We start from the raw sequence: 26,198 nt of genomic DNA, 5'->3' as shown, positions 1-26,198 counted from the left end.
TATATATGTGTGTGTATGTGTGTGTGTGTGTGGGTAGCCTTGGGTGTGATGCTGTTCAAAGCTTGGCTCTTGTGTGTTTTCACCGTGGTGCAGTGCAACATGAAAAGTTAAAGATGTAGGCTACACGTGAGCACGCTGGAGCATTGTGTTTAACAGTCGGGAGGATTCCTTCCTTGGCACGAGACTCCCTCTCTCTCCACACACACATCAGACGTAGCACGTGCAGAAACACCTGACTCATCCAGATGTCTTCCGCAGTGCCACCCTTTCTCACCCCCTACTTGCCCTAAAATATAAAATAATCTGTTTATCTGCCATTTTGCCTCTGAATCTTATTACTGTATGGTTATTTCGTTGCCAGATGAGGCTGTAGTTGCTGGCTTCTTGGGTTCTAACTCATACATGTTTTACATCTCTGCAGTCTAAGTTACCCTGGCAACCTCCTCAGCCAGTTTCTATTGGCCACATCCTTGACCAATAGGACAGCTTTCTGATTATGTCATATAAAAACAACGCCGTAGTTCTAGTGGCGCTGCTATGACAGAGTCCGGTGACAGTGCTGATACAAGTAGCCGTCAGCCCGGCCATAAATCGATATTTTAGTTCAATGTCGGTTAACGTTTGCTTATTTATAAGTTTGAAGCCTTGTGCGTTATACTTTAATATATATAAAAGAAAATAATTTTGCATCACTTTCCGGAACGCAGCGAGCTTAGTTGAGATGGATGCGCAGAGACGGTGGTGTTGTGTAGTGTAAAAAAAAACATTCGAGAACTAGATCGAATCACACCGAATGACCTCAACGACTCTGCGGCAAATCAAAACTGAGAAGGGAGTGAAGTGTAATTTACCGCCGCGTCTGTAATCTGATGTCTTCCGCGCACCGCTCCGTCATTCGGCGCCGGTCCGCTGCTGCCGCGCGCGCCTTCCTCCGTCGCTCCGCGGCTGTGATGAGCGCAGAGCTGTGTCAGTGAAACGACGTTGGGACAACATGACTATCCCGAAAGACATCCCAGAGAAGTGGTTTCCAATCATTCTCCCTCTAAAAAGGAAGAAAGAGGGATTAAGCAACGCGAGAAAAATAAGAAAAGGAGCAGGTACCTTTACTTTGCGCTATAATTCGTTTGTTTACCACAGATGAAGTATAGTTTTACTTGATTACTTTTATTCTAACATAGGCCTATGTAACATATTTATGTTAGAATAGAGATCATTTAGGTATTAAAATGATCATTTCAAACTTCATTTAATGTTTTTTTCCTATCACTTTCCTGTCATGTAAATAAACAACTTTGTCTTCTTTCATAAGTGTGCTTATCCGTTCATTATTTCACCCTCATGACTGTTTCACAAAATCACATCAATGTCCAGTGTCCGCTGCGTGTGAGTCCCGTGTGTGCCCCGTGACCTTGTGATCACATCCATCATGCTTTCCCCCGTCAACATCTACAAAATCACTGTCAGTTCATTACATCTCAGTGTATTTTTTTAACATAAAACTGTATAATAAAGCTTTAGAAGGTCTTGTTATTGACATTATTGCATAAATCTAATTTTTACGTTGAAAGTTAATGGCTTTTATAACATGCCACACAGCATATTTCACAATATATTTAACCACCAGCCTTTCAATCTCTTTCCCGTCTGCGTTTTTTCCAGTGCTTGGTGCGTAGCAGTTTGTTTCATAGTAGGCAAATGAGTAATCAGTGAATTGTTTATCAACATGCGGCCAGATTTTGCACCGTTTCAAATGTCATTTATGTAATGAACACAGACCGAAACATTTTCAGTGTCGTGTTTTGTTTTTGCTAAACGCTGTGTATTTTTCGGGGAGTAAGTGTTAGAACCTTTTGTTGGTGGAATGAAGTAATCGGATGCTGTTCTGGTTTGTAAAGGAAGGGAGCTGGACCTCTCAGATTCTGTAAAGCCAGATCGAAATCGATCAAGGATTGCTGTTTGATTCGTGATGAACTTTATGTGCTTTTTTTGAGGTCTGTGGAATTTTTATACTCCGTGGCCTCGATATATAGCTAGCCATTGCTGAGTCATTTGTGCCACATTTTCTGAGATTTTTTACCTGTACAAAAGGCAACCTTTTCGTCTTTCAGGGTTATGTCTCACTTTCCTTATGACAAGTTAAGTTGAGATGCGTCACATATTACAGTGTCGTACCCAGCATAGATGCTCTCATTATCAGTCACTGTACAGATAGCGCCATCTAAAACTGTCCGGAATGACTCAGGCTACAGAGGTGGCTGACTGCCAAGTGTAAAGACGTCCAGGTTTCATTTCAAATCAAGAAGAGTCCCACAAAATCACCTATGCTGTCTGCTTTGAACTTTTAAACATTTTTAATGTGATTAGACTTTAAGTATAGGCACTGACCTTAAGTTGACCTTTAGGGCCTATAAATATCCAGTGGGCAAGCCTCAGAAAGAAAGTCATTGTTATAGTGGCCTTTTCACCTTAATAAAAAAAAAGTTATTGTCCAAGTAAATCTAGTAACTCCTGGCCTTTTCGGGGGTTGATTTCTTTTGTTAAGTGTTGAGTGAATGTCTCGAGAAGCAGTCTGTTCTGACACACTAGCAGTCATTTCCTTCCTGACTCGACTATCGTATCCATGTGGTGCATTTAATATCGCCAGCATTATCATAACTTCCAACTAGATTTTGTTCGAATTCAAAAGTCTATTGGTGATAAGTGTGGAAGATAAGTCATTATCTCTGTAGATCATTTATGCTATCAAATACATTTTTATATTAGAGTTGTATTGGATGTTGTGTTGAGTATTTATTATAATGAAAAGTAGAAATAGTGCTTTTAGTGGGCTCTCTCTCTCTGTCTCTCTCTCTTTCTCACTCACACACACACACACACACACACAAATAGCCGTCATGAAACATATTTATGTCACACTAAATGAATGTTAGAGTGATTTGTTCTGAGTTGCAGTCAGTGGGTGTTGGGTCTGTCCTCATGTGAACCCCTAACTCCTCAACTCAGAGACTCCAGTTAAGGAAAGAAATAAATACTGTAGGATGGTGAGAGATGAAGAGTGTTTTCCGATATGGATAGATGAGTCAGCCAGATGGGCATATGAAGGCACTTGGCAAAGAGAAGAAGGGATGGGGAAATGGGAGCAGACTGCAAGAGGAGGAGAGCAAAGCAAAGGATGCATAGAGACTGAGATGAAGCGAAGGGCCACGTGGAGGTCATCTGCTTTTTTATCAAATGAACAAATGATTAATGATGCTCGGCACTTGTTTTGGTTTTACTGCATAGTACACATTCTCTAACCATATACAGAACAAAAACAGCCTTGTGCTTTTAGGAGAATATGAGAGAAGTAAATATTTAAAGCATTAAATTAAGAGAATAACTCAAGCATTTGTATGAATACATTTGTGAGTATTTGGCCTCTGTCAAGGATGGAGTAGTGTATTTAGCTCGTGTTCTTTCTGTTGCTCTGCTGTGTGAGTACAGTAGCAATTAGCTCACCCACTTAGAGGCTAATTTGAGCCAGTGGCTTGTCTCTTTTAGACATTAAATGAGACAAATGCTTTCGGATAGTGGGGACAACAGAAACTTCAATGGTGCTTTAGTGCTGCTTTGACACTTTGATTGTGTTTGTTATATCAAAAGGCATAGATGGTATTAACTTCAGAAGAATCTATTATTTGAACTTTTATTTCTCTCTCCAATGTCATCTTCTTCCGACTTCAAGGTCATTGAAAAAAACAAGTGTCCATGCTAAAGAAAAAACTTTAAAAAGATGTTTTATAACGTATGCATGCTTTATTCTCTCTGTATTACTGTTAGATTCATATGGTTTGAAAAGCCATTTATATAATTATCAATAATAAAATAATGTGGAATAACCATACATATATACTTATACTAATAATACTTATATTAATAATTTATTACTAATATATTTTTTATTGTTGTTTTACAAATATCATAAATATATTTATTATTACACCATTATAAGGGGGTGTAACAGGTAACATTTTACAACCTTGAACTAACATCCTCAAAAAATATTTTCAGAATTATCTGATTTTGTAGTCTTAAATTATCTTATTTTTAATGGACTTATTTACCTTGACACATTTCATGAGACTTTCTGAATTATAATTATATAACTTATTGTAATATTGGCTAATTCTTTTTTTCAGCATGAAGAGGTATTTGCCATCACCAAAATAAAATTAAACTTAAATATTATATTCAGAAATAATTAATAACAGTTCTTTTAAATTAGAAAAATACTTCACAACATTAGAGAATTTACTGTGTTTTTCATAAAAATAAGCCTTAGTGAGCACACAAGACAGGCCTATGCCAGAATACTTGGATGTAATTCAGTACTTAAAAACTGTTTCTAATGGAAGAGATATATTCATTGTGCATTTAATGTATTTTTGAATATATTAATAATGGATCTAGGTAAAAAAGAAAATTAGCATCATGTCAGTCAAACAACAAAGCTTCGCATGACTTTCGGTTAAGTTCATCACTAGCTTACACAAGACATATGTTCTGCAACACTGCACATCCATAACTTGCTGGTCTGTTTGAATTTGCACAGATTTGTGAGCTAGCAAAGCGGATGTCCTTGGCAGTAGTGCTGAATCACAACAATAACTGCTCCTTCTCTGTCAACGGCTGTTTTTTTGAGAAACGTCACACAAGCAGCGTTTCACTGCGGCTCTCAATCGTCCTTGGCTGTATTAGTAAGGGCGCTGTGTTAAAAGTGCTTAATGGCCCAGTTTGCTGAGGTGCTCTCCGGATGGAACCAGACCCTCCAGCGGCCAAAGCCATTATGTCATCGGCAGCCAATAGGCAGGTGATGCTCTCCCAGACTCTGGCAGCAGCAGTGTGGTTTTCCATCAGGACTGATAACAGAGAGTACAACAGATAGCCACGAGCAAAGGTAAAGAAAGACGTGACCTTGAGGACGAGAGGAGAAGATGAATGCATATAGGATGATGAGCAATGGGACAGGAAGGAGATAGCGTAAAGATAGCTGAGAAGACAGATAAAGGTTTCAGCTTTTCAAAATACAGTAAAGGAAGCAATGAGTTAATCGTCTTCATGAATATTCATGTTTGTATGATACCCTCTGACAAATCAGGAAATATTCCAAACGTATACTGTTTCATTGAGAAAAAAATGAACCGAAAATTTAGAGAAATGCAGATTTAGTTTATTATCATTGGAACACAATGTTCTTTACTGGTAAGCAAAATTCACAAGAATGACATAAATAATACGTTCAAATTTAAAGTATTGGTAGTTTCCAGGCTACCAATGGAGACGCATTGTAACGGTTACAAATAAATGCATTAAGGCCTATTTAAAACATGAGTGCTAAATCAAAAGATAGCTGTATAGATTACTGTATTAGCTCCACACCAATGCTCAATAATATTTTTATTTATTTTATTTATCTTAAGTCCACAGCTTTGAATGACTGTGGGCTTTATAAAGTTGGGTGCAACTGGATTGCATCTGATTGATTTTATCATTCTGCAGCTGGAAATTGATTTCTTTACCTCTTTTGCTATTATTTTAGTTATGACTTTTTGAGAATGTTTATAAAACTTCATAGTTATTATACTTTGTGAGGATGGCATTTTACCTAATATATATGGTGCATTAAAGCACCCCTACCCTTTTATCATTCCAAACCTGCGTATTTTGATTTTCTTTTTTTTTGAGTAATGTTGAGTTCCAAGCAACATTAGACCCCATTAACTTTCATTCTAGTGTAATCGCGGTGCAAACGAATATTTATTATATATAAAGACACACGTGTACAGCATATATTTTGGAAATATTTATATGTATTTGTTTATATATAAATATATAAACGTAACATTTTATCTTAAATATATACATGCATGTGTTTGTATTTATACATACATAATAAATATACACAGCACACACACACACACACACATATATCATGTAAACAAAAACTTTCATTTTACATGCTATTAAACGTGATTATTCATTCCACAGCACTGGACATTTTTCAAAATACAGTCATTTGTGTTCAGCAGAAGAAAGAAAGACAAACAGGTTTGAAATCAGGGTGAGATATTAGTACCCTGACCTACTTATATTCATACAGTTAAGAGTACAAAGATGTGCTTTAAGGGTACTGCCCCAGTGACAAGATAATTGGGCAATTTTTGCTGATGGTGTATAGCTTTTTTTTGTGGCAGCTAAAGTGGTTGTTTCAGTGTGTTGCTGTGTGCTGACTATGTGGGCAGTGTATATGAATTGACCATTATAGCGGTGAAGAATGCGAGAGCCAAGCTGTCTTAACACAGGAAACCACAGGCAGAGAGAGTCTCGGTGACTGAGCAGAGGACCAGAGCGGGTGTGAAGAACACATGCAGGAGGAAACAGACTGCCTTTATCTATTCGCGTGCATGGGTTTATGGGTTTGACCTTTTGATGCACATGTAAATGGTGCAGATGCAGCTCTCGGCCATTCATCAGACCTCTTTCTCTCACTCCTGAGCAGGGAGTATTGAGGTCAGCCTCTTTATTTTCGTAAAGACTCTCATCGATATTACAGCAGCACAGAACCAAATGCTTCAACTTTTCTTTATCTTTATGATAAGTCTCTTGCAAACAACCATTACGAGAGGTTACGTTGAGAGTGGGGAAGAGACGAGAGATGGTTTCGGTTTGCTTTTGCCTTCAGAGGAGAGATCTGATTGGGACGTTTTGCACAATGCTTCTGACAAAATCTGCAGTGTTTGGAAATTCATGCTGGTCTGAGTTCTTCTCAGCGGGCGAGAGCTCGGGAACGTGTCTTCTCCAAAAAAGATGCGGCGAGTCACCCATGGATAATATGATGTGATACACACACACACACACACACACACACACACACACACTCACACACACAGGCTGTCACATGGAGTGGCCATTACCCAGCATAAAAAAAAGCTTTGCAGCTGTGAGCACAGGATGTGAGAGATGCATAGCGAAGTGAACCTGACAGCCTTTTTCTGCTATATCTGTCAGAAAACGAGAGAACCAAAAGAAAGAGGTTTTCTCAGATACAAGCTGGTGTGTTTATTTACTGCTTTAGCGTGTTTTTGTGTCAGTGTGGACACAAAATAAAGCTTTTGAAACTGTGAGTCTTGTTCACAGAAGTGAAAACTATATGCTAACTGCAGCTATTCACTCACAGTCCCGTTTTCAGCCTCATAATGCAGAAATTAATCCGTCACACTTATTAGCCATGACTTCCTTCTTCTTTGTTGCGTTGCGCTTGACTTAGCAACCACAGATCTCGCTTGATTAACGTTGGTGTTTAATATGGACGTGGCCCTCAGATTGTGTAGTTCGTCTCAAAGGGAACTGAAAGTCACTGTATGCCGCTTTAACTGCATGATACACATGAGTGTGCGCTCGGCCTGATTGAAATGATTTCTTCAGCAAACATAAAGCACATATCGCATGGCTTCCTGTTTCTTTCTTCTCTGGGGTTATCATGCACTGCAAAGACTAAAGAAAGAAGCACAACAGAACACTGTGCCTAATGTAGTTTAGTGAGCAAGTCTTTCAACTGAACATACAAAATACGTTTTCTATTTCAGTACGTTTAAGCATTTCAGGAGCTTCAGATTAGAGACTAATCAAGTTGCTCTGACCCAACTAACAAATGTGCTAGGAATGTTTTCCAAATATACAACTAAATTGTTGTTCTTGGGTTAACCATCAGTTAAAAGCGAATCACTGAGAAAGCATTTCCAGTCATTATTAAAAGGGAAAAACAGCGAAGACTCATTTGTAATGGTATATTGCATCAGCATTATTTTTATGTTTTATATATTTCCCGCAATGTTTACATCTCAGTGTTTTTCTTCACAGAGGAGGAAAGGAGAGTCCGAGCCAACGATAGAGAGTACAATGAGAAGTTCCAGTATGCTGTAAGTCGCGCATACAACCTGTACATCATAAATACAACTTTACATTACTATACATAAGTGTTTTCTTCTGCATCTACTTTAACTCTCACCATCATCTCTTTAACTGTCCACAGAGCAACTGCATCATGACCTCAAAGTACAACATCATTACCTTCCTACCAGTCAACCTGTTTGAGCAGTTTCAGGAAGTGGCCAATACCTACTTCCTGTTTCTCCTCATACTGCAGGTATAGGCTATACTCGGTTTAAATTCTTAATTACATTTGACCCTATTATGGGAAATGAAAGGTTCATGTTTTGGTTTTGGGAGTCCCCAACTGTAGGCTGACCGTCATGCAAGATCAAAAAAACACATTAATCGTCTTCAGATTGCTTGAACATATTCACAATACCAGAAGGTGCATTATTGAGTAATATAAAATGGCTTTAAAAAAGTAATTGTGTGTGTGTTTTTGTCTCAGTTGATTCCACAGATCTCCTCTTTATCCTGGTTCACCACCATTGTGCCTTTAGTGCTGGTGCTGAGCATCACTGCAGTTAAAGATGCCACCGATGACTATGTGAGTCTCACGTACACACGCTCTTTACTTACTGTAACTGCCAAGCCCCGATCCACACAGAAAACTGGTAACACTCATGCTGATCACCTAACACCCCACAACTAGCGCACGAAAGCACAACCAGACAGACACTTTTCACACACATCTCTGTTTCTCTCACAGTTTCGTCACAAGAGTGACAACCAGGTGAATAACCGTCAGTCTCAGGTCCTCATCGGTGGCATGTGAGTCTCATATTAATATGCACACTTCCTTTTACATCGCATTTACAAGAAAGTACAGATGTTACAAAAAATGTCCACATTGTTGCTTAGAAGATGGTGAATGTTCATGACATAAATCAATGTCATGAACATTTAATACTAATGTATGTATATATATATATATATATATATATATATATATATATATATATATATATATGTATGTATGTGTGTGTGTGTAAAGCATTAATAAGTATACTTTTTTTCACTTTCTCAGTCTTCAAAAGGAGAAATGGATGAATGTCAGAGTGGGTGACATCATTAAACTGGAGAACAATCAGTTTGTGGCAGTGAGTTTTCCTCTATAGTCCTTCATGATATTAATGAATTCATTAAACATGGTTTAATAAAATAAAAAGGCACGTTCCTAGCTCAGCAATCTCAGACATTGCTTGCAGTAATTCAGGGTCATGTACACATCAATGTCTGGTGCATTTGCTCTTGAATATTGTGCTGTGATATCGATGCAGTAGCCAAGGTCTAATTCGCTGATTATGCCTCTGGTTATGTAACTCTGTCTCTCGAGGATGAACATCAGTTTAGGTATTTTGTTAATATGCTAAATGCATGGCCCCACTGTATATCAGTGTTATTGTAATATTGTAATATAGATACTATTATATATTTTAGTTATATTTTGAATAGATTTTCAAATTTAATTTAAGTATTTTGTCACATGCTTTAATTTTTTATAGTTTTATTTTAAAAAATAAAGTTAAATATGTTCGTTAATTTTTTTACATTTTATTTTATTTACAATTAGTAATCTTAGTGTGTCAGATTAAATTAAATGAACTGATATTTTTCACCTAATATTTATATTTTATTTTATTATTAAAATATTTTATAGTTTTTTTTTTCTATTAGTACAGTATAGTTTTACCTAATGATAACTCTTCTGTACATGTGTTACAGGCTGACCTGCTCCTGTTGTCCAGCAGTGAACCACATGGCCTCTGTTACATTGAAACGGCAGAACTGGATGGGTATGACTAGGTTTATTTCTTGAATCCGCTGTGTAACATGATGTCATGCTCCCAGTGCAGCTCAATACAAAGTCTTTGTTTTTCTGCCACAGTGAGACGAACATGAAGGTGCGCCAGTCTCTGTCTGTTACCTCAGAGCTGGGGGATCCTAATAACCTGGCCCAGTTTGATGGTATGCGATTTGGTATTAAACTTGCTGTAAATAGATGTGAAAGTTAGCCAGAGTGGAAATGAGAAAGTGAACTAGTAAGAAAAAGAAACAGCTGAGCAATCCTGTGAGCTGATAAATGAGCGCGCAGGATTTTTCAGATTTGCAGAAGTTTATGGAACAAAAATAAAAATGCAATAAAAGGAATTGCATATTTTCGATGGGGGCATTCCTGTGTGAATTGCACTCAGTGATAGCCTGTTTATTTACATATTTTAGCAGTAAAATATTCAATAAAGTAATTATGTAAAGTAGGTAGCAGAACAAACTCATTTAATTTAATTGAATTTAAATTAATACAATAAAATGCGTAACTGAAAAATTTTATTAGTAAATCAAGATAATTGACATTTCTAAAAATAATGTCTTAATTTAAGTATGCATGATGAAGTGCTATACCAGCTCAAATAACGTCAGGATGTATTTGAATACTGGCTAGTGAATAGATGCCAAAACTTCACTTTCACCCCACTATTGAGAAAAAGAACAAATGATAGATACAGTGAGTCAAAGTGTGCGGAAAGTAAATTATGTGGTGGATAGATTCTCAGCAACATTTCTTTAACACCCAACACACTATACTGACACACACACACACACACACACACCATCAAACCTGTGTCAGCACAGACCACCCACGCTTCCTGTTTTTAAAGAACAACAAACAATTCCAAAGCTCGCAGGTTGTTCCGAGACCCTGGATGCTGAACAGTTGGTCATAACACATATTACATAAAATAATACCTTTTTGATATTTCACATGTGACGTGTGTATGTGCAGGAGAAGTGGTGTGTGAGCCACCCAACAACAAGCTCGACCGTTTCTGCGGGACTCTGTACTGGAAAGACTGCAAGTACCCCCTCAGCAACCAGAACATGCTGCTTCGCGGCTGCGTACTGCGCAACACAGAGAGCTGCTATGGCCTTGTTATTTTTGCAGGTTGGTGTGTGCTTATGTGAATGTGTGTGTGTGTGTGTGATTTAGTTTTGATTTTAACCTGCCATGGTGCACCTCAGGTCCTGACACCAAACTGATGCAGAACAGCGGACGGACTAAGTTCAAGCGGACCAGTATAGACAGACTGATGAATACACTGGTGCTGTGGGTGAGAAACACAATCACTTAAAAACCTGTGCCGAATTTCTAAAGATTTCGGTACCAAAATATATAAACAGTATACACTGTGCAAATTAATGATTGGAAACTCCCCCCCTCAGATTTTTGGATTCCTGGTGTGTATGGGAGTGATCTTGGCCATAGGAAATGCAGTTTGGGAAAAAGAAGTGGGTGCTCTGTTCCAGAGCTTTCTTCCTTGGGACCCTCCAGTAGACAACTTCCTGTTCTCTGCCTTCCTGTCTTTCTGGTCCTATGTTATCATCCTCAACACAGTCGTGCCCATCTCCCTCTACGTCAGGTGAGAGAGTACAAGATGTGGAGGGAGAAATGTTGTAATGGAGGAGAAAAGATATAAAAATTCATATAAAAAGAATATGAATTTTTTATTAGTTATTTTAATTTATGTGAGGTTTGTCAACTATTCAAATGATCAAATTTAAGACTGATTTAATTATTTAATTATTCAATTATTTTCCTTTTTAGAGATAAATTTAGGTAAGCATTACATTATAAGGACGTACAGCTATAATTTTTACTAAATTTATTTGAAGATCAATTTTACTGTTTATTTAATTATGTTATTGTTATATATTATCATTATCAATAAATGAAACTATCAAAAACACTTAGCTGAAATATAAATATTAGATACAAAAACTGAAAAAAGACAAAGTTGAAATGTTAAAATTAATGGCTGGACAAAAATAAAACTAAAACGGAAATAAATGCAGTAAATTAAATAAGAATAATAAAAAAAGCAAAATGAAAAGTAAATAAAATTGCACAAAATTAAACTAAATTACAGATAATATATAAAATAAGCAAATAAAATAAAACGTATAGCATAATATATAAAATAAATGAATTAAAAGCTCATTTAGAATGAATAACGCTAAAATAAAACACCTGTATGCAAACAACACCTGTATGATTTTAGTTGCTTTTTTTATTTGCTGCTAGAAGGTCAAGACCTCTAAATCAGAATCAGAAGAGGGTTGCAAACATTGAGGACTAGCTACTTTTCATGTTTGGGTATTTTTATTTCAGATAATAGTTGCTTATCTATTCCTATCTATTCCTTATTTTCCTTTAAAAAAATTTTAAGACATCAAAGTGTACCATATTCATGAACAATACAATATCTCTTATTTAGATGCTTTTTTTTGGAAGTACTAGTTTAAGCTCATTTTATGCTTAATGCACCCTTAATGCATTGTGCTGCTTATTTTATTTTTATTTATTTTGTTGTTTTCATGTTTCCTCAGACTTTCTCTAACAGGTAAGAGATAGACCCCATAGACTCCCCTTTTTTCTCTCTCTGACGTAACAACAGCCTCCCATATAACACAGTCCATATAACACCACTTAAACTCCTGACCAAACCTTTCTGAAGCAGCTCTCTGAGTGAACTCTAACTCTGCCGTGTGGTCCAGTGAATGTAACCCACCTCTGACTGGTACAGACTCGTACAGGAAGAACTGCACTGAACAGCACCATGGCACAGCATGCACATACCCAAAATCAGTTTTTTCAGTATAATGAAAGATTTCTGAAGTCTCTATAAATAAAGTCCTGCCTTTAAACAGAGACTGTTGTGCCGTTGTCTGTCTCAGCTGCATACTAAATAACCTGTGTCCACAGGAAAACTGTGTGTGTTTGTCTGTGCTTTGTTGTGAGTTTGCCATGTTGTCAGAGATCTGTAGTAAATGTAATTGTTTGTACTGAAAAGCAGGTCGCATTTGCTTTGTGATAACCCTCCGTCTGTTTCTCTTTCCATCCGTCTGAATCTCTTAGCGTGGAGGTGATTCGTCTGGGTCACAGTTATTTCATTAACTGGGACCGGCGGATGTTCTGCAGCCGTAGTAACACAGCAGCAGAGGCCCGGACCACCACACTGAATGAAGAGCTGGGGCAGGTGGAGTACATCTTCAGCGACAAGACGGGAACCCTCACCCAGAACATCATGACCTTCAACAAGTGCTCCATCAATGGTCACGCGTATGGTGAGGAACGACATGTGGTACTTATATCCGCGGCATGATGTGCAATCAGCTGGCCATTATCATATATATCTATCTTGCATCGTGTTGAGGTGGGTTATATGGTAATAATGACCAGCTGACTGTACATTACTTTGGTAAACAGCTGTGTAATAAACAATCAGTAATATGCATATTATATAAATATATTTATATAAAATGAGCAAATTAACAGATAAAACACTTAGGATAAAACACATCAGATAAAAATTCAGATTAAAATAGTCAATAGTCAATAATAATAGTATTAATTCTAATACAGACATAATACTGACAAAATAGCACAATAATAATAATGAATGATGATGATATTATCAAATAAATAAAATACCATTATTGTTTATTAGGGTTGTAGATTTAACAGTGTGGTGTCTATCTTAAAATATATTTTTTGTGATTATTGTATACTTTTGTATACAATATGTAGTTATAAACATACATTAAAAAGACTGATAATAATAACAGTGAATATCTTAAAAATATAGATAAATATTAATGTTTATCGTTATTAACACAATTACTGTTTAATTAAGATCTTAATCTTTAATCTTCAAAGAAGATAATCATGACACTTATCCATCACACAATGCAGTCTATTTTAATAGAGAGTTGCAGAGTTGCAGATTTATGACAAAGTGTAGACACGTACACTTAATATATATATATATATATATATATATATATATAAAATAGGTTTGTGTTTCAGATGTCATTCTGTGTCTCGTTTCACAGGTGAGGTGATGAATATTCTGGGAGCTCAGCAGAAGGTCAGTGTCTCCAAGTTTCACTTTTTCTGAAATTAAACAAGTTGTCCTTTTTGAAGTCCTGCTGCTCAGAAAGAGCTCAGATTATCTGTTGTTCTCAGAGGGTCCAGCCCCTGGACTTCATTGCGTGGAACCCTTTAGCGGACCGGGACTTCTGCTTCTACGACCAGTCTCTGCTAGAGGCGGTGATGGTGGGAGAACCAGCAGTGCATGAATTCTTCCGGGTCTTGTCTCTCTGCCACACGGTCATGAGCGAGGAGAAGAGCGAGGGTAAGGATCTGGATCGATTATCTGCCTCACTCAGAGAGCTATTTCATCCAATGAAAGAGTTTAAATAAGGTTTTCTTAAGGAAGCTGTTGACTTTAATATTGTTAGAAGGAAATGATATAGTAATTCTGGATTGTAATGCAATTATTTTATCTCATTATCTGTCCTTTTTCACGTTGTCCTCGTGTCTTACCGTCTCTGTGTTTCGCTTCCTGAAGGAGCGCTGCTGTATAAGGCCCAGTCTCCAGATGAGGGGGCGTTAGTAACAGCTGCACGCAACTTTGGCTTTGTGTTTCGCTCTCGCACACCTGGCACAGTCACCACACAAGAGCTCGGAAAGGCTGTCACATACACGCTCCTCGCCATCCTGGACTTCAATAACATCCGCAAAAGAATGTCTGTCATAGGTAACCCAAGCGCGCTCTCACAGTCCTACAACTTTGTGAAAAGCGCGGTACACATATGTCACAAAAATGAGCTTTTTGATTCCAAACTGTGGCTTGGTGCATACACACACTTTTTTTGTGTGCTTAACTGTGGCAAACTGTTTTTTAAACATTATTTTGGCCGTAATGCCAGATGGTTTAGCACTGTAAAATTCCCTGAGGACTGAGTAAACTGGATGCAGCATAAATAGTGCCCTGCCAAGCATCATAAATAAGTGGAACATTAACGCTAAATTCAATACAGAAAGTGTTGTGTGTGTCGTATACACTCTCATAATGCTGAATTATGGCTCTTATGTTCGGCTAAGTGGTGCTTACATTGCAGCAGACATTTCATTTTTGTTTGCATATCGCCATCTATGTCCTCTGGATTTGTGTTTACGTGGAGAAGTGAGAGATTTATTGAGTGCACAGCAGATTTTTCCCTTAATACGTTTTTTAAGGGATTTTTCCTCTATAACAATATCCAAAACATTAACATTTTTTAAAACAAATCATATACATATACCCAAATGGGTGAGAAATACGGTTAATTCAAGATACATTATCTGAAATCCGATAATGTTAGACCTCTGAGATAGTGGGAGCTATACTAAAGAAAGAGCTTCTCTCATCACTGCAGAGGCACAATCTGTAATTTAATGTGTGTGTGTGTGTGTGTGTGTGTGTGTGTGTCTCAGTGAGGAATCCAGAGGGTCGTATTCGTCTGTACTGTAAGGGCGCAGATACAGTGCTTTTCGAGAGGCTTCACTCTTGCAACCATGATCTAATGAATATCACTTCAGACCATCTCAACGTGAGTGCTTGTTGATTTAGTTTACTGTTAGCTTAGCACTGTTTGTATGAACTTCTAAATCACCCCACAGCCTGTTACTGTGTACTACAACAGAGCCCTCTAGTGGATGTCTTAGTAATGAATTTTAGTAATTTAGAATTAAGGTCTATGTATTTTTTTTTTTTTTACAAATACCTAACCTACCTATTTAGGCAGGCAGTGCCTGTATAGTAATTTTATTATAATAATTTTAATTATAAATAAATTATAGTTTTATATTAGTAAATTTTGAAATGAAATATTGATAACACTAATAATTATTATACATTGTAATAATATTTCCCAGTGTTATAATTTTACTGTTTATTTTTTTTCTGAATAAATAGATAAATAAACGAATGCTGCCTTGAGCATGATGTTTACAAAGGGATATCATGGTGAGCTGGTGTTGACGTGTGTGTGTTTTCTGTAGGAGTATGCAGGTGACGGGTTACGGACGCTATGCGGTGGCCTATCGGGATCTGTCTGAGGAGCAGTGGGAGGAGTGGGCAGAGCGCTTCCGAGGCGCTGATAAAGCCACCGACTGCAGAGACGACCGACTGGCTGCAGCCTATGAGGAGATCGAACAGGACATGATGGTGTGTTTGTGTGTCCAATTCACTTTGCTCTTTACTTAGTCCTTCAGTGTTTAACTAATCTAGCTTATCCAAGTAAACAAAAAGTTAATTTGCAAAAACTGAGTTATATATATATATATATATATATATATATATATATATATATATATATATATATGTGTGTTTTTTTATTGCACATAGGGTGGTTAGTGATAATGCGTGTGAGTGTGAGTGTGTGTGTGTGTGTATATATATATATATATATATATATATATATATATATATATACATGTTATAAAAGTTTGTTTTATATCGAAAACAGATATTTGGCAAAGCAGATGGGAGTTAAAAAAAGTTTAATCTTTGCAATACACAGAGCTTTTCCCTCATCATTGTAAGCCTCTGCTTTTACAAAGTCCAGTAAATGTTTCAGCTTTAATTTTCTTTTATGCCCTAAAGAAGATCTCATCAAGCCTGTCGAAATTATCCATCTTCAAGTCAGCTTTAGTGAAACTGCTCTCAGCTTGTGTGTTTTTTTCAAAGTGAAAAATGACCTGAATGCAGGCGCTCGGATTTACTAAAATAGACTTATCGGCTTCTTTTCCAAAACAACAGTAAAAGGTGACCTTGTGATGTCTTGAAAGAATATAATTCTCGCTTTTTGGACAAAAAAATACAGGCTTTTTTGTGTATAGGGTTAGAATCACATTATATATGGAGAATAATGCATGGCAATCAGCTAATTAGCTTTTGGTTTTTTTTAAGTGGTGTTTATCAGTTTTTGCAAAGGATATATTTAATCTTTGCCTTAGTTGTTGGGGGCCACGGCTATAGAAGATAAACTGCAAGAAGGGGTTCCTGAGACTATTGCTATTCTCTCACTGGCTAACATCAAGATCTGGGTGCTCACTGGAGACAAACAGGGTAAGAACTGCATAAGAACTGGCCACAACCGTTAACTTTTACCTGACAGTTTAATCTAAATATGTCTTTTTCTCCTTTTGTGACAGAGACTGCAGTGAATATTGGTTATTCGTGTAAAATGCTAACAGATGACATGACTGAGATCTTCATCGTTAATGGACACACTGTCCAAAGCGTACGTGAAGAACTGAGGTACAATGCCGACGTTTTCCCGATCTGTCCGTCCAACAATCCGTGAAATATAAGAGAAGTAAGTCTTTTTCATTTTCACATCCTCTCACGTGTTTCAGGAAAGCGAGAGAGCGAATGCTGGAGTCCACACGCACCAGAGATGGAGGGAAGGAAGCTGAAGCTCAGGGATGGGGTGGTGCTTGTGCCTTTGGAAATGGATGTGGAGGTGGCGGTGCTGCTAACTGGATGCCTGATGAGGGCAAATGTCCCCCTCCTCAGGCTCCGCCCCCTTCTTTACTGGAGTCGATCAGTGGAGAGTTCGCCCTCATCATCAGCGGACACAGCTTGGTGGGTAAAAGTACATTCAGAAATGAATTGAAATGTTATTCATGCTCTTCGGTTTAATTGAATGGTTGGAGTTGAGTTTAATTAGGTTTTTTTTTTTGTTTATATGCTATAGTAATATTTCTTATTATTTTGAATTAATATTTATTATTATTAATTGATTTATTGGTTAATCGAAAGAGATGCTGAAGATCATACCCGATCATTAATTTCAGTTCTTTTCCAAGAAAAACATTTAAATTTTTTTTATTATAGGTTAAATTATTATTGTTGCTGCTTGTTATTAATAGTTATCCAATTTTGTAATTAGTTTTTTTTTATTATAACACAGATATTACAAGGAAGACAAAAACTATCAACAACAATGAAGAAACCGGATAGCTCAAAATAGCATAATAAGGGACAGGAAAGAGAGCTAATTTGATTATTTATATTATAAAAATCATTGTAACATAACTTGACTAAGATGAGGCGCCAAATAGTCCGGTGGCTGATTTTTTTTTCTTTGATTGTTCAGATTATTTCAGCTCTATTTCAATTACAGAAAAAAAAGTAGTTTTAGGTTTTTGGTGATTTTGCTCAGAAAAAATTAGAATGAGAGCATTTTTAAAAACCAGATTATTAGTAAAAGAGAATTTCAGTTTGGATGAAAAACTGATTTAAGCTGCTCTGACCAAGCTGGAGTGCCCAAAACCCCTCTGAATCCAGCTCACCAACCAGTTTAGGCTGGTTTAAAGGATTAGTTCACTTTAAAAGAAAAATGTCCTGATCATTTCTTTCTTCAGTCGAAAAAAACTGATGAAAACATTTCAGAATTCAAATAAACTTCAGCGGACTCCAAACAATTGAAGGTCAAAATTACAGTTTCAGTGCAGCTTCAGAGGGGCAAAAAACGTTTTTTTCGACTAAAGAAAGAAATACATAAACATCTTGACTGACATGGGGGTGAGATAATATCATTTCATTATATTACCTTATAATGAAATTATAAGGATTTTTTTTTTATTTGAAAGTAACCTAATCTTTTAAGCATGATTTTTCAGCAGGGATACTAAGGAATATTTCCCTGTCTTCAGGCTCATGCCTTGGAAGCGGATATGGAGCGTGAGTTTTTGGAGACGGCGTGTGCCTGTCGAGCAGTGATCTGCTGTAGGGTGACTCCTCTTCAGAAAGCTCTAGTGGTGGAACTGGTTAAACAGCATAAGAAAGCTGTCACACTCGCCATCGGAGACGGAGCCAATGACGTCAGCATGATCAAAAGTAAGAGAAAAAGAGCTATCTTTAACACTTTGCCATGAGAATAAAACTTTCTTTTTGACTTTTATTTGTGCAAACATTAGGGTTCTCTGAGTCAAACCACTAGGATTGGTTACAGCTATCAGTAATATACCATTAGAATATATTTCTATTTTGATAACAAATCTGAATTTTCTGAACCACATGATTCTTCAGGAATCATGTTAATATGCAGTTTTTTTCTGCTCAAAGAAAATGAAATGTTATTATTTTATCTTTTGAAAGTTCAAAAGAACAGCATTTATTTAAAAAATAAAACATTTTTGTGACAATGTTAAAGTTAAAATATTTTGTTTAATACATTTTATAATGCATTCTTGCTGAATTATTATTATTTATTTATTTTCCACAAAAAAAAAATTCAGACCCCAAACTTTTGAACTTTTTGTATATGGTTGTAGTTATTATTAGTATAATTTTTAAATGACCTAAAATGCATCTTATACATCTTATAAATGATGCATATTACAGCTAAAATATTGTGTGTGTACAATATTCAGCCATAATCCTGTGGAAACTTTAGTAATCACAAGAGGCTTTTTGAAGCAAACAGCTCAAGAAAAACAATTCTAGTTCCTTTTTTAGCTTATGCAAAGATGCCCCAGAGAAACCAAATTATTGATATTTGGTGGGTTCGTTCAGTCTGTTGTTGTTACATGTGGTTGCCTCATTTCCCCTAACTGAGCAAAAACATCTCCGAACTGTGCCAGTGGGCTCTCACGGTGTCACAACCATATTTCAACAGGCTCCTGTGAACATGGATAAGAACAAGATGTGGGGGATGTGGTTTATGTCCAAATCTCTTTACACCATCCTGTGCTGTCCCAACTCAATATATTTACACACACATACACACACACTGTCTTGCCCATGTCATAAACAATGTTCCATCTTCTGTTTGTTTGATGCTGTAAGTGTGTTCAGGTTAGTTTGCTGGTGTGCAGGAGTCAAGTGTCAATCTTGCAGGGAACAGTCATCAAAATACTGATTGACGCTGGTACTAGTATGAAGAATTTTTTTTACTGATTTAAATCACACGGACTGCCCCAAATCGATGGTTTTAGTCTGTGGGGTATTTACATATTAGCTAATCTACCTTAACCTGCAACTGAACCTAACAAGCACAAAGGCAGATGATAACTGAAAGCAGGGGCTTTTCAAACCAGGCTCCAGGGACTGTCAGGCGATCTCGAGTGGGTGGAAGCATGAAAAAAAAATCTTTTTTAGGGGTGACAAATTTAAGGATATGCATTTAGCCTATTTTACTTATTCAACACACTGGTCAGAATCTTTCAGAGTGTTATTGATTGTAATTATTGTATTGCAATGGCATGTGCAGTGGAAGCTATGTATTACAAATATATTAAACTATTAAAAATTATTAAAATTGTTAATCAATACGCAAATATTTTTTACAAGTCTACTCACTGTTATTGTGCTGGAGTATTCTTGAATCATTTTTTTTATTTTCATAGCACTATAGAGCGGGGGGACTATGATGCCACTTTGTAGGCCGATCTGCCGATTAAAATATGAAAGTTCAAATATTACACTGAACTGCATTATCTGAAATATTTCGTTTTTCTCTCTCTCTCTCTCTCTGCAGCGGCTCACATCGGAGTGGGCATCAGCGGTCAGGAGGGGATCCAGGCTGTGCTGGCATCAGATTACTCTTTTTCCCAGTTTCGCTTCCTGCAGCGTCTTTTGCTGGTGCACGGACGCTGGTCCTATCTGCGCATGTGCCGCTTTCTCTGTTACTTCTTCTACAAGAACTTCGCCTTCACTATGGTGCACTTCTGGTTCGGGTTCTTCTGTGGATTCTCAGCGCAGGTAAGATTTACTCTGAGGCTCAAAAAGTGTCTCGTGCACGAGGTGACGTCATAACCTTGGGTGTGTTTATTCTTTTATTTAGACTGTCTATGACCAGTACTTCATCACTCTTTACAATATCGTACACATCCCTGCCGGTGTTGGCCATGGGCATCTTCGATCAGGTAAGAAAAATGAAACACGCCCCTAATACTGTATCGTTTTTGTTCGGCTTTTATGAGAAGCTCACTTCCACCTCAATCTCCTTCTGTCTCAGGACGTTCCTGAACAGAGGAGTCTGGAGTATCCGAAGCTGTATGAGCCGGGTCAGCTGAACCTGCTGTTTAACAAGCGGGAGTTCTTCATCTGCATCGCGCAGGGAATCTACACGTCTGTGGTTCTCTTCTTCATTCCCTACGGCGTTCTCTCACACGCCACGCAGAGCAATGGAGTCCCGCTGGCAGACTATCAAACTTTTGCAGTAACTACAGCGACAGCTCTTGTCATCGTTGTAAGCGTCCAGGTGAGTCCGACATTAGCGCTTAAGTAGTGCTTGTATGGTTTGTGGTTGTATTTATTTTTAGTTTAAGGTTTTACATGCCCATGCTTTTTGCTGTTTGTTTCTAGATTGCTCTGGACACCGGTTATTGGACGGCTATAAATCACTTCTTTATATGGGGCTCTTTGGGTACCTACTTCACCATCCTCTTCGCTATGCACTCCAGCATTTTGTTTAATATCTTCCCCAAGCAGTTCCATTTCCTTGGTGAGTCAGAGCTGTGTGGCTGCCATCTTAAACAGAAAGCCACATTTGATAACATCTTTACAGTATATGTCATGAGCACAGTTAATCAGCTCTAACATCTTCAAAAAGCTTATTAAGACGACTTCTGGCACTCAGGACAGGAGTAATGGCTGCTGAACATTCTGCATTGTCAGAATAAATGCTTAAAATATATTCAAAAACAAACAAATTCTGAACTGTAATAATTTCAAATTTCAAATATTACAGTTTTTTTATCTGCATTTTTGATCAAATAAATTCAGTTTTGCCGAACACAAGAACATGAAAAGTCTTACTGACCTCAAAAGTTTAAATGGTATTGTAGGCATAAAATTCCTTTGACAGTCATGTAGGCTACACAATAAATAAATAGATAATAAAAAAAATGAATATATACATCTTTAACAATTATTTAACCTAAATTAATGAAAATATAATGAATAGATTTTCAAATAAGTTTAGATTTTAAATTAATCTTGTTTGTTTTTAAATCTTGATCCTAATGTGTGTTACATTACACTCTGTATGAATATGTTTGGCTTATTTTTTGTTTTGTGTGCATGCCATGTTTAATTAACTACAGGAAGTGCTCATAACACACTTGGGCAGCCAGTGGTGTGGTTAACTATTGCTCTGGCCACCGTCATCTGCATTGCTCCAGTCCTTGCTTTCCGCTTTCTTAAACTGGACCTTAAACCTCAGCTCTCAGATACTGTAAGTATGAGTCTGTCCCTAGTTTGTCTGTCCCAAACCAAACGCATCTTTGAATCTTTGAATTTCTTAATATAAAAGTTTTACCAAACAAACATTCAGTGTAACACAGTTAAGACCAGACTTTAAAAACTTTAAAAAAAGACCAAAAGAAACAAACAAAAACAAATTCTCATTTTTTGTGATCATTAAATACATTAATAATGAATTTGAATAAGTGTGTTGCATGTTTTTGTTTGTTAGTAATTTATATATAAGAAAATAAATTAATTTAAATGTAAATTATCTCAAGCATTGCTCATTGAAATCGTGTTTCTGATTGTTGGATAGTTGATTCATACCGCAGATCATATTTTTTTCGCATCAGTGGGTTTGACACAATTTTTAGTCTCTGGTTATGCCCTCACACTCATCCCCGCCCCTTATTGTTTTCGCACTGTCTTTCTGCAGGTGCGCTACACTCAACTTGTGCTGCAGAAAAAGCGAAAGCCTGGCGGACGTGCTGGTCGTGGAGTGGGCGGTGCGGGTGTAGCAAGTGGCAGTACTCTTGGCCGCTTGGGACGAGGTGGGTCTCGACGCTCTGGTTATGCGTTTGCCCATCAAGAAGGCTTCGGCGAGCTGATCACATCGGGGAAAAATATGCGCCTGAGCTCCCTGGCTCTCGCCACGTTCGCTTCTCGCCACAGCAGCAGTTGGATCGATACCCTTCGCAGGAAAAAACATGCAAACAACGCTGCTGCGCAAAACACCCCGCCCACTGGAGAAGACACCTCTCAGGCTCCTCCCCTTTCCACATCTTCCTCAGCAGCAGGCGAGGCAGAGCAACCGTGTAACGAACCTGTCCCCTCTCACAGCCCCGATGATATCGCTCTCAGTGTTATTAAGTGTCCGGAAAGAGAGATCGGAGAAAATAGTACAGGAACTGCACAGGTAAATATACGTCTGAAAACAAGTTCAAGCTCAAATTCCATGTAGACACACCACATGCACAAATGTAGGTTGTTATACAACACTGGACAGAGCGCCGATTCGGGACGAGCACAAAAACTCATTTTGCAGATTGACAAAATAAAAAAAATCCCCTAAGGGCAGGAAGCAGAACTATTATAAACACTTTCATTTCTCACTTTAGTACATAGTGGTGGTCTCAGCTCAGTTCCCCAATAATAGGAAAACCCTAGTATTCTTTTTTGTAATTTATACATTACTGTTCAAAAGGTCACAATCAGTATAGTCAGTCCCTACAATCTTTTTTTTTTTTTTTTTTTTTAAGAAATAATACTTAAAAATAATACAAAAGCAATGCATTGTATATTGATCAAAAGTGACATCAAAGACATCATTATTTTAACTAAATATTATTTTGGATTTTCATTTGTCAAAGAATACTAAAATAAATGTAACACAGTTATAAAAGGCATTAAGTAATCTGAAAAATGGCTAGTGAAAATTCTGCTTTGCCATCACAGGAATATACTACATGTTAGAATAAATAAAAAATTGAAAACTTAAAAAAAAAAATATATATATATATATATATATATATATATATATATATATATATATATATATATATATACTATATATATATATATATATATATATATATATATATATATATATATATATATATATATATATATATATATATACTGTATATATATATACTGTATATATATATATGAACATTTACATTTTAATAGTAATTATCAATACACTATATAAAAAAATCATTAACTTTGTTAATGCAGTGGTTGCATTTCAGTGGTTATGTAAATATTTAAAATCTAAAAGCTTAGCTGTTTTGTATTTCCCACTTCTTTTTCCCTCTTTACTGATTTACATGTTTTTCAGTGCCTGTTCTTTGGATCTCAAGCAGAGCTAAAATCTAAAAATGTTAAGCATAGCTATTGGTTGGGACAGCTGCTGTTGTTGACACTCAGTTGAAAAGAAAAAGTATAGCCGCGGCTGAAAGGGGGAATTAAGGGCAAGCTGAATTTGCAGATTGATTTCTGAAATAGTACACAACGCTATTTAACGCCATACAATGCTGTGCAGAGTGGCATAATTCATAATCTCTATGTTCTTCCAAAAAACGAACTTTTAAATAACTTTTTTGATTAATATTTCAGAAAAGAATGGTATTGAAAGCTCTTTTTATGTAGAATTATAGTAATTAGCTTCTGTTAATTGTAATAGTAATTAATAGTAATAGTAATTAATAGTGTCATCCGTTTCTCACCCTCAAGTCATTCTAAACTTCTATGCCTTCCTTCTTTATTTATTCAGCTTTACATTTAAAATCAATGGTAACCAAAAATGAAAGTCATTTTGAGTTTGTAAGAACACGAGGGTGAGTAAATGATGACAGAGTTTCCATTTTTGTCATTTACTACAGTGCAGATATTTGTAAGACCTATCCTTCTTTGTTCTAGGAAGCACCGTTTGTGTGGAAGGGAGCTCGTATCAGTGGTTCCAGCAGTCCCGGCCCACCTCCCATTGCAGAAGAAACGTCCAGTGGCGAGTGATGGATCGACGGACCTACTGGAATCCTTCATGTGAACGCTCACACCTTCTGACGCGTGCCCATGTTTCTGTCTGAGGACATGTGCGGTGAAGACAGCGCCCCAGACAGTTTAGCAGCAAACATATGCTTGAATTAAAACACATGGAAATGGATGCAGATTCAGACTGCGCATACAGACCGTACATTTCCCGTATTATGCTCATTCTCAGATTTCCTGTCAAGTGAGAAGGATAAATCTGTTGTTATTTGAGCTGCTTATGACTGAGTTTTCCATTCTAGCCAAGTTATCAGACTACAAACCACTAACAAACATTGCCAAGGCTGATATCGCAACACACCTGACTATACGAATAGCTGATGTAATATGCAAAATTACATTTTACGTTAAATTAGATGAGTTCATATTTAATTTGGAGACAAAAAAAATCCTAAATTTATACATTAAAGTATTTCTGTCTCATATTTTACTATAAATATATCAGTGCATATCACAATATATGAATACACCGCAGATGTAACAGTTTCAAGTAACAGTTGTACAGATGTTACAGATAACTAAATGATCTGAAGTATCAGCCTCAGCTGTATCAGGTTTAATGTTTTTGTATTCAAATTGGGTAGTTCTGGATCTTATCTTGTTCGTTTAACATCTCAGTCAGGTCAAGGATTGTCTGTCTCTCTATATATAGAGCGGTTCATCTTTTCTTCAGTTTTTTTGGATTTCTTAATGACTTCCTTGTGGTCTCGTACTGTTTTGCCCATTTTGTCAGCATATTGTTTTGCTGAGTCAAACACTTCAGCTTTTTGCCTGTTTGTTGCTCAGAGGTTAGTAATGCTACTTCAATTCAAGCAAGTGAACTTTCTTACAGTATGTCCTGTTAGAGAAGGCTAGAGATTTTCTGTTTTCCCCACTGCTGAAAATAGCACTAAGATGTATGTGATAAAACACTATAGTTCTCAGTGAGAACGTGATTCTGCTGGATGAACCCGTCCTTTCTCATCCATTTCTTTGCACCATATTGGTGCTCCAGCTCTGAAGAGTCCAGTTCAACCTCAAGCTCTGCTCTACTGGACCCTCGAGGGTTTAACAATTTGCATTGATCCAGTGGACATTAATTAATGTGTATTTTTTTTGAAGTTGGATTCAAATAATTAACATCAGAGTTTTCAAAATGGATTCCACCTTGACCGTCATGGTCTAAATGTGGCCTTCACCGGTGTTTGGATTTAGGTAAATGGGCTAATAAGAATGTAAACATAGTGATGTGTGTTGTTTCGAATGGTTGAGACAGACCAAGAAAGTTGATAAAGATGTGTGAGAAGTTACTGTGCACCATACTTGTCCTGTTTCCTGTGTAAGTTAGGCCTAGCTCTCATACCATTAAATAGGTAACAATTATATGCCTTAAAAGCTAACGTTGTGTGTTATTTTTTTAACGTGTATCTATTTCCATCCACACACGAAACATTTACATATATTGCAGTAGGAGGTTAAAGGTCATAGTTTCAGTGTCTGTTAGCCAAATCCACACGATCTGTGAACAGTATGACCCTACTGTTGTGAGTGGGCCTGGTAAAAAATAAAATAATAAACAATTAGACATGATTAAATGAAAAAAGTTCAAACTGA

At 36.9% G+C, this 26,198-nt stretch overlaps 1 protein-coding gene across 1 annotated transcript; it reads left to right on the top strand.

The window, feature by feature from the left end:
• The first annotated feature begins 12 nt into the window (after nt 1-12).
• On the top strand, nt 13-26,198 carry atp8b2 (ATPase phospholipid transporting 8B2). The gene is given in 30 exon segments (XM_043260197.1): nt 13-1,097; nt 7,900-7,958; nt 8,072-8,185; nt 8,420-8,518; nt 8,681-8,742; nt 8,999-9,071; nt 9,697-9,767; nt 9,860-9,939; nt 10,757-10,915; nt 10,993-11,081; nt 11,194-11,390; nt 12,887-13,095; nt 13,864-13,898; nt 13,997-14,165; nt 14,382-14,570; nt 15,290-15,405; nt 15,857-15,886; nt 15,888-16,022; nt 16,814-16,925; nt 17,012-17,117; nt 17,216-17,444; nt 18,518-18,701; nt 20,344-20,567; nt 20,650-20,687; nt 20,689-20,731; nt 20,824-21,069; nt 21,174-21,312; nt 21,914-22,044; nt 22,492-22,971; nt 24,477-26,198. Coding segments are annotated over 30 exon segments (4,017 nt in total). The 5' UTR covers nt 13-991; the 3' UTR covers nt 24,570-26,198.

This window comes from Puntigrus tetrazona, chromosome 16 (assembly GCF_018831695.1).
Source record: "Puntigrus tetrazona isolate hp1 chromosome 16, ASM1883169v1, whole genome shotgun sequence".
Taxonomy (NCBI): Eukaryota; Metazoa; Chordata; class Actinopteri; order Cypriniformes; family Cyprinidae; genus Puntigrus; species Puntigrus tetrazona.
This window is presented reverse-complemented; position numbering and strand designations above follow the sequence as displayed.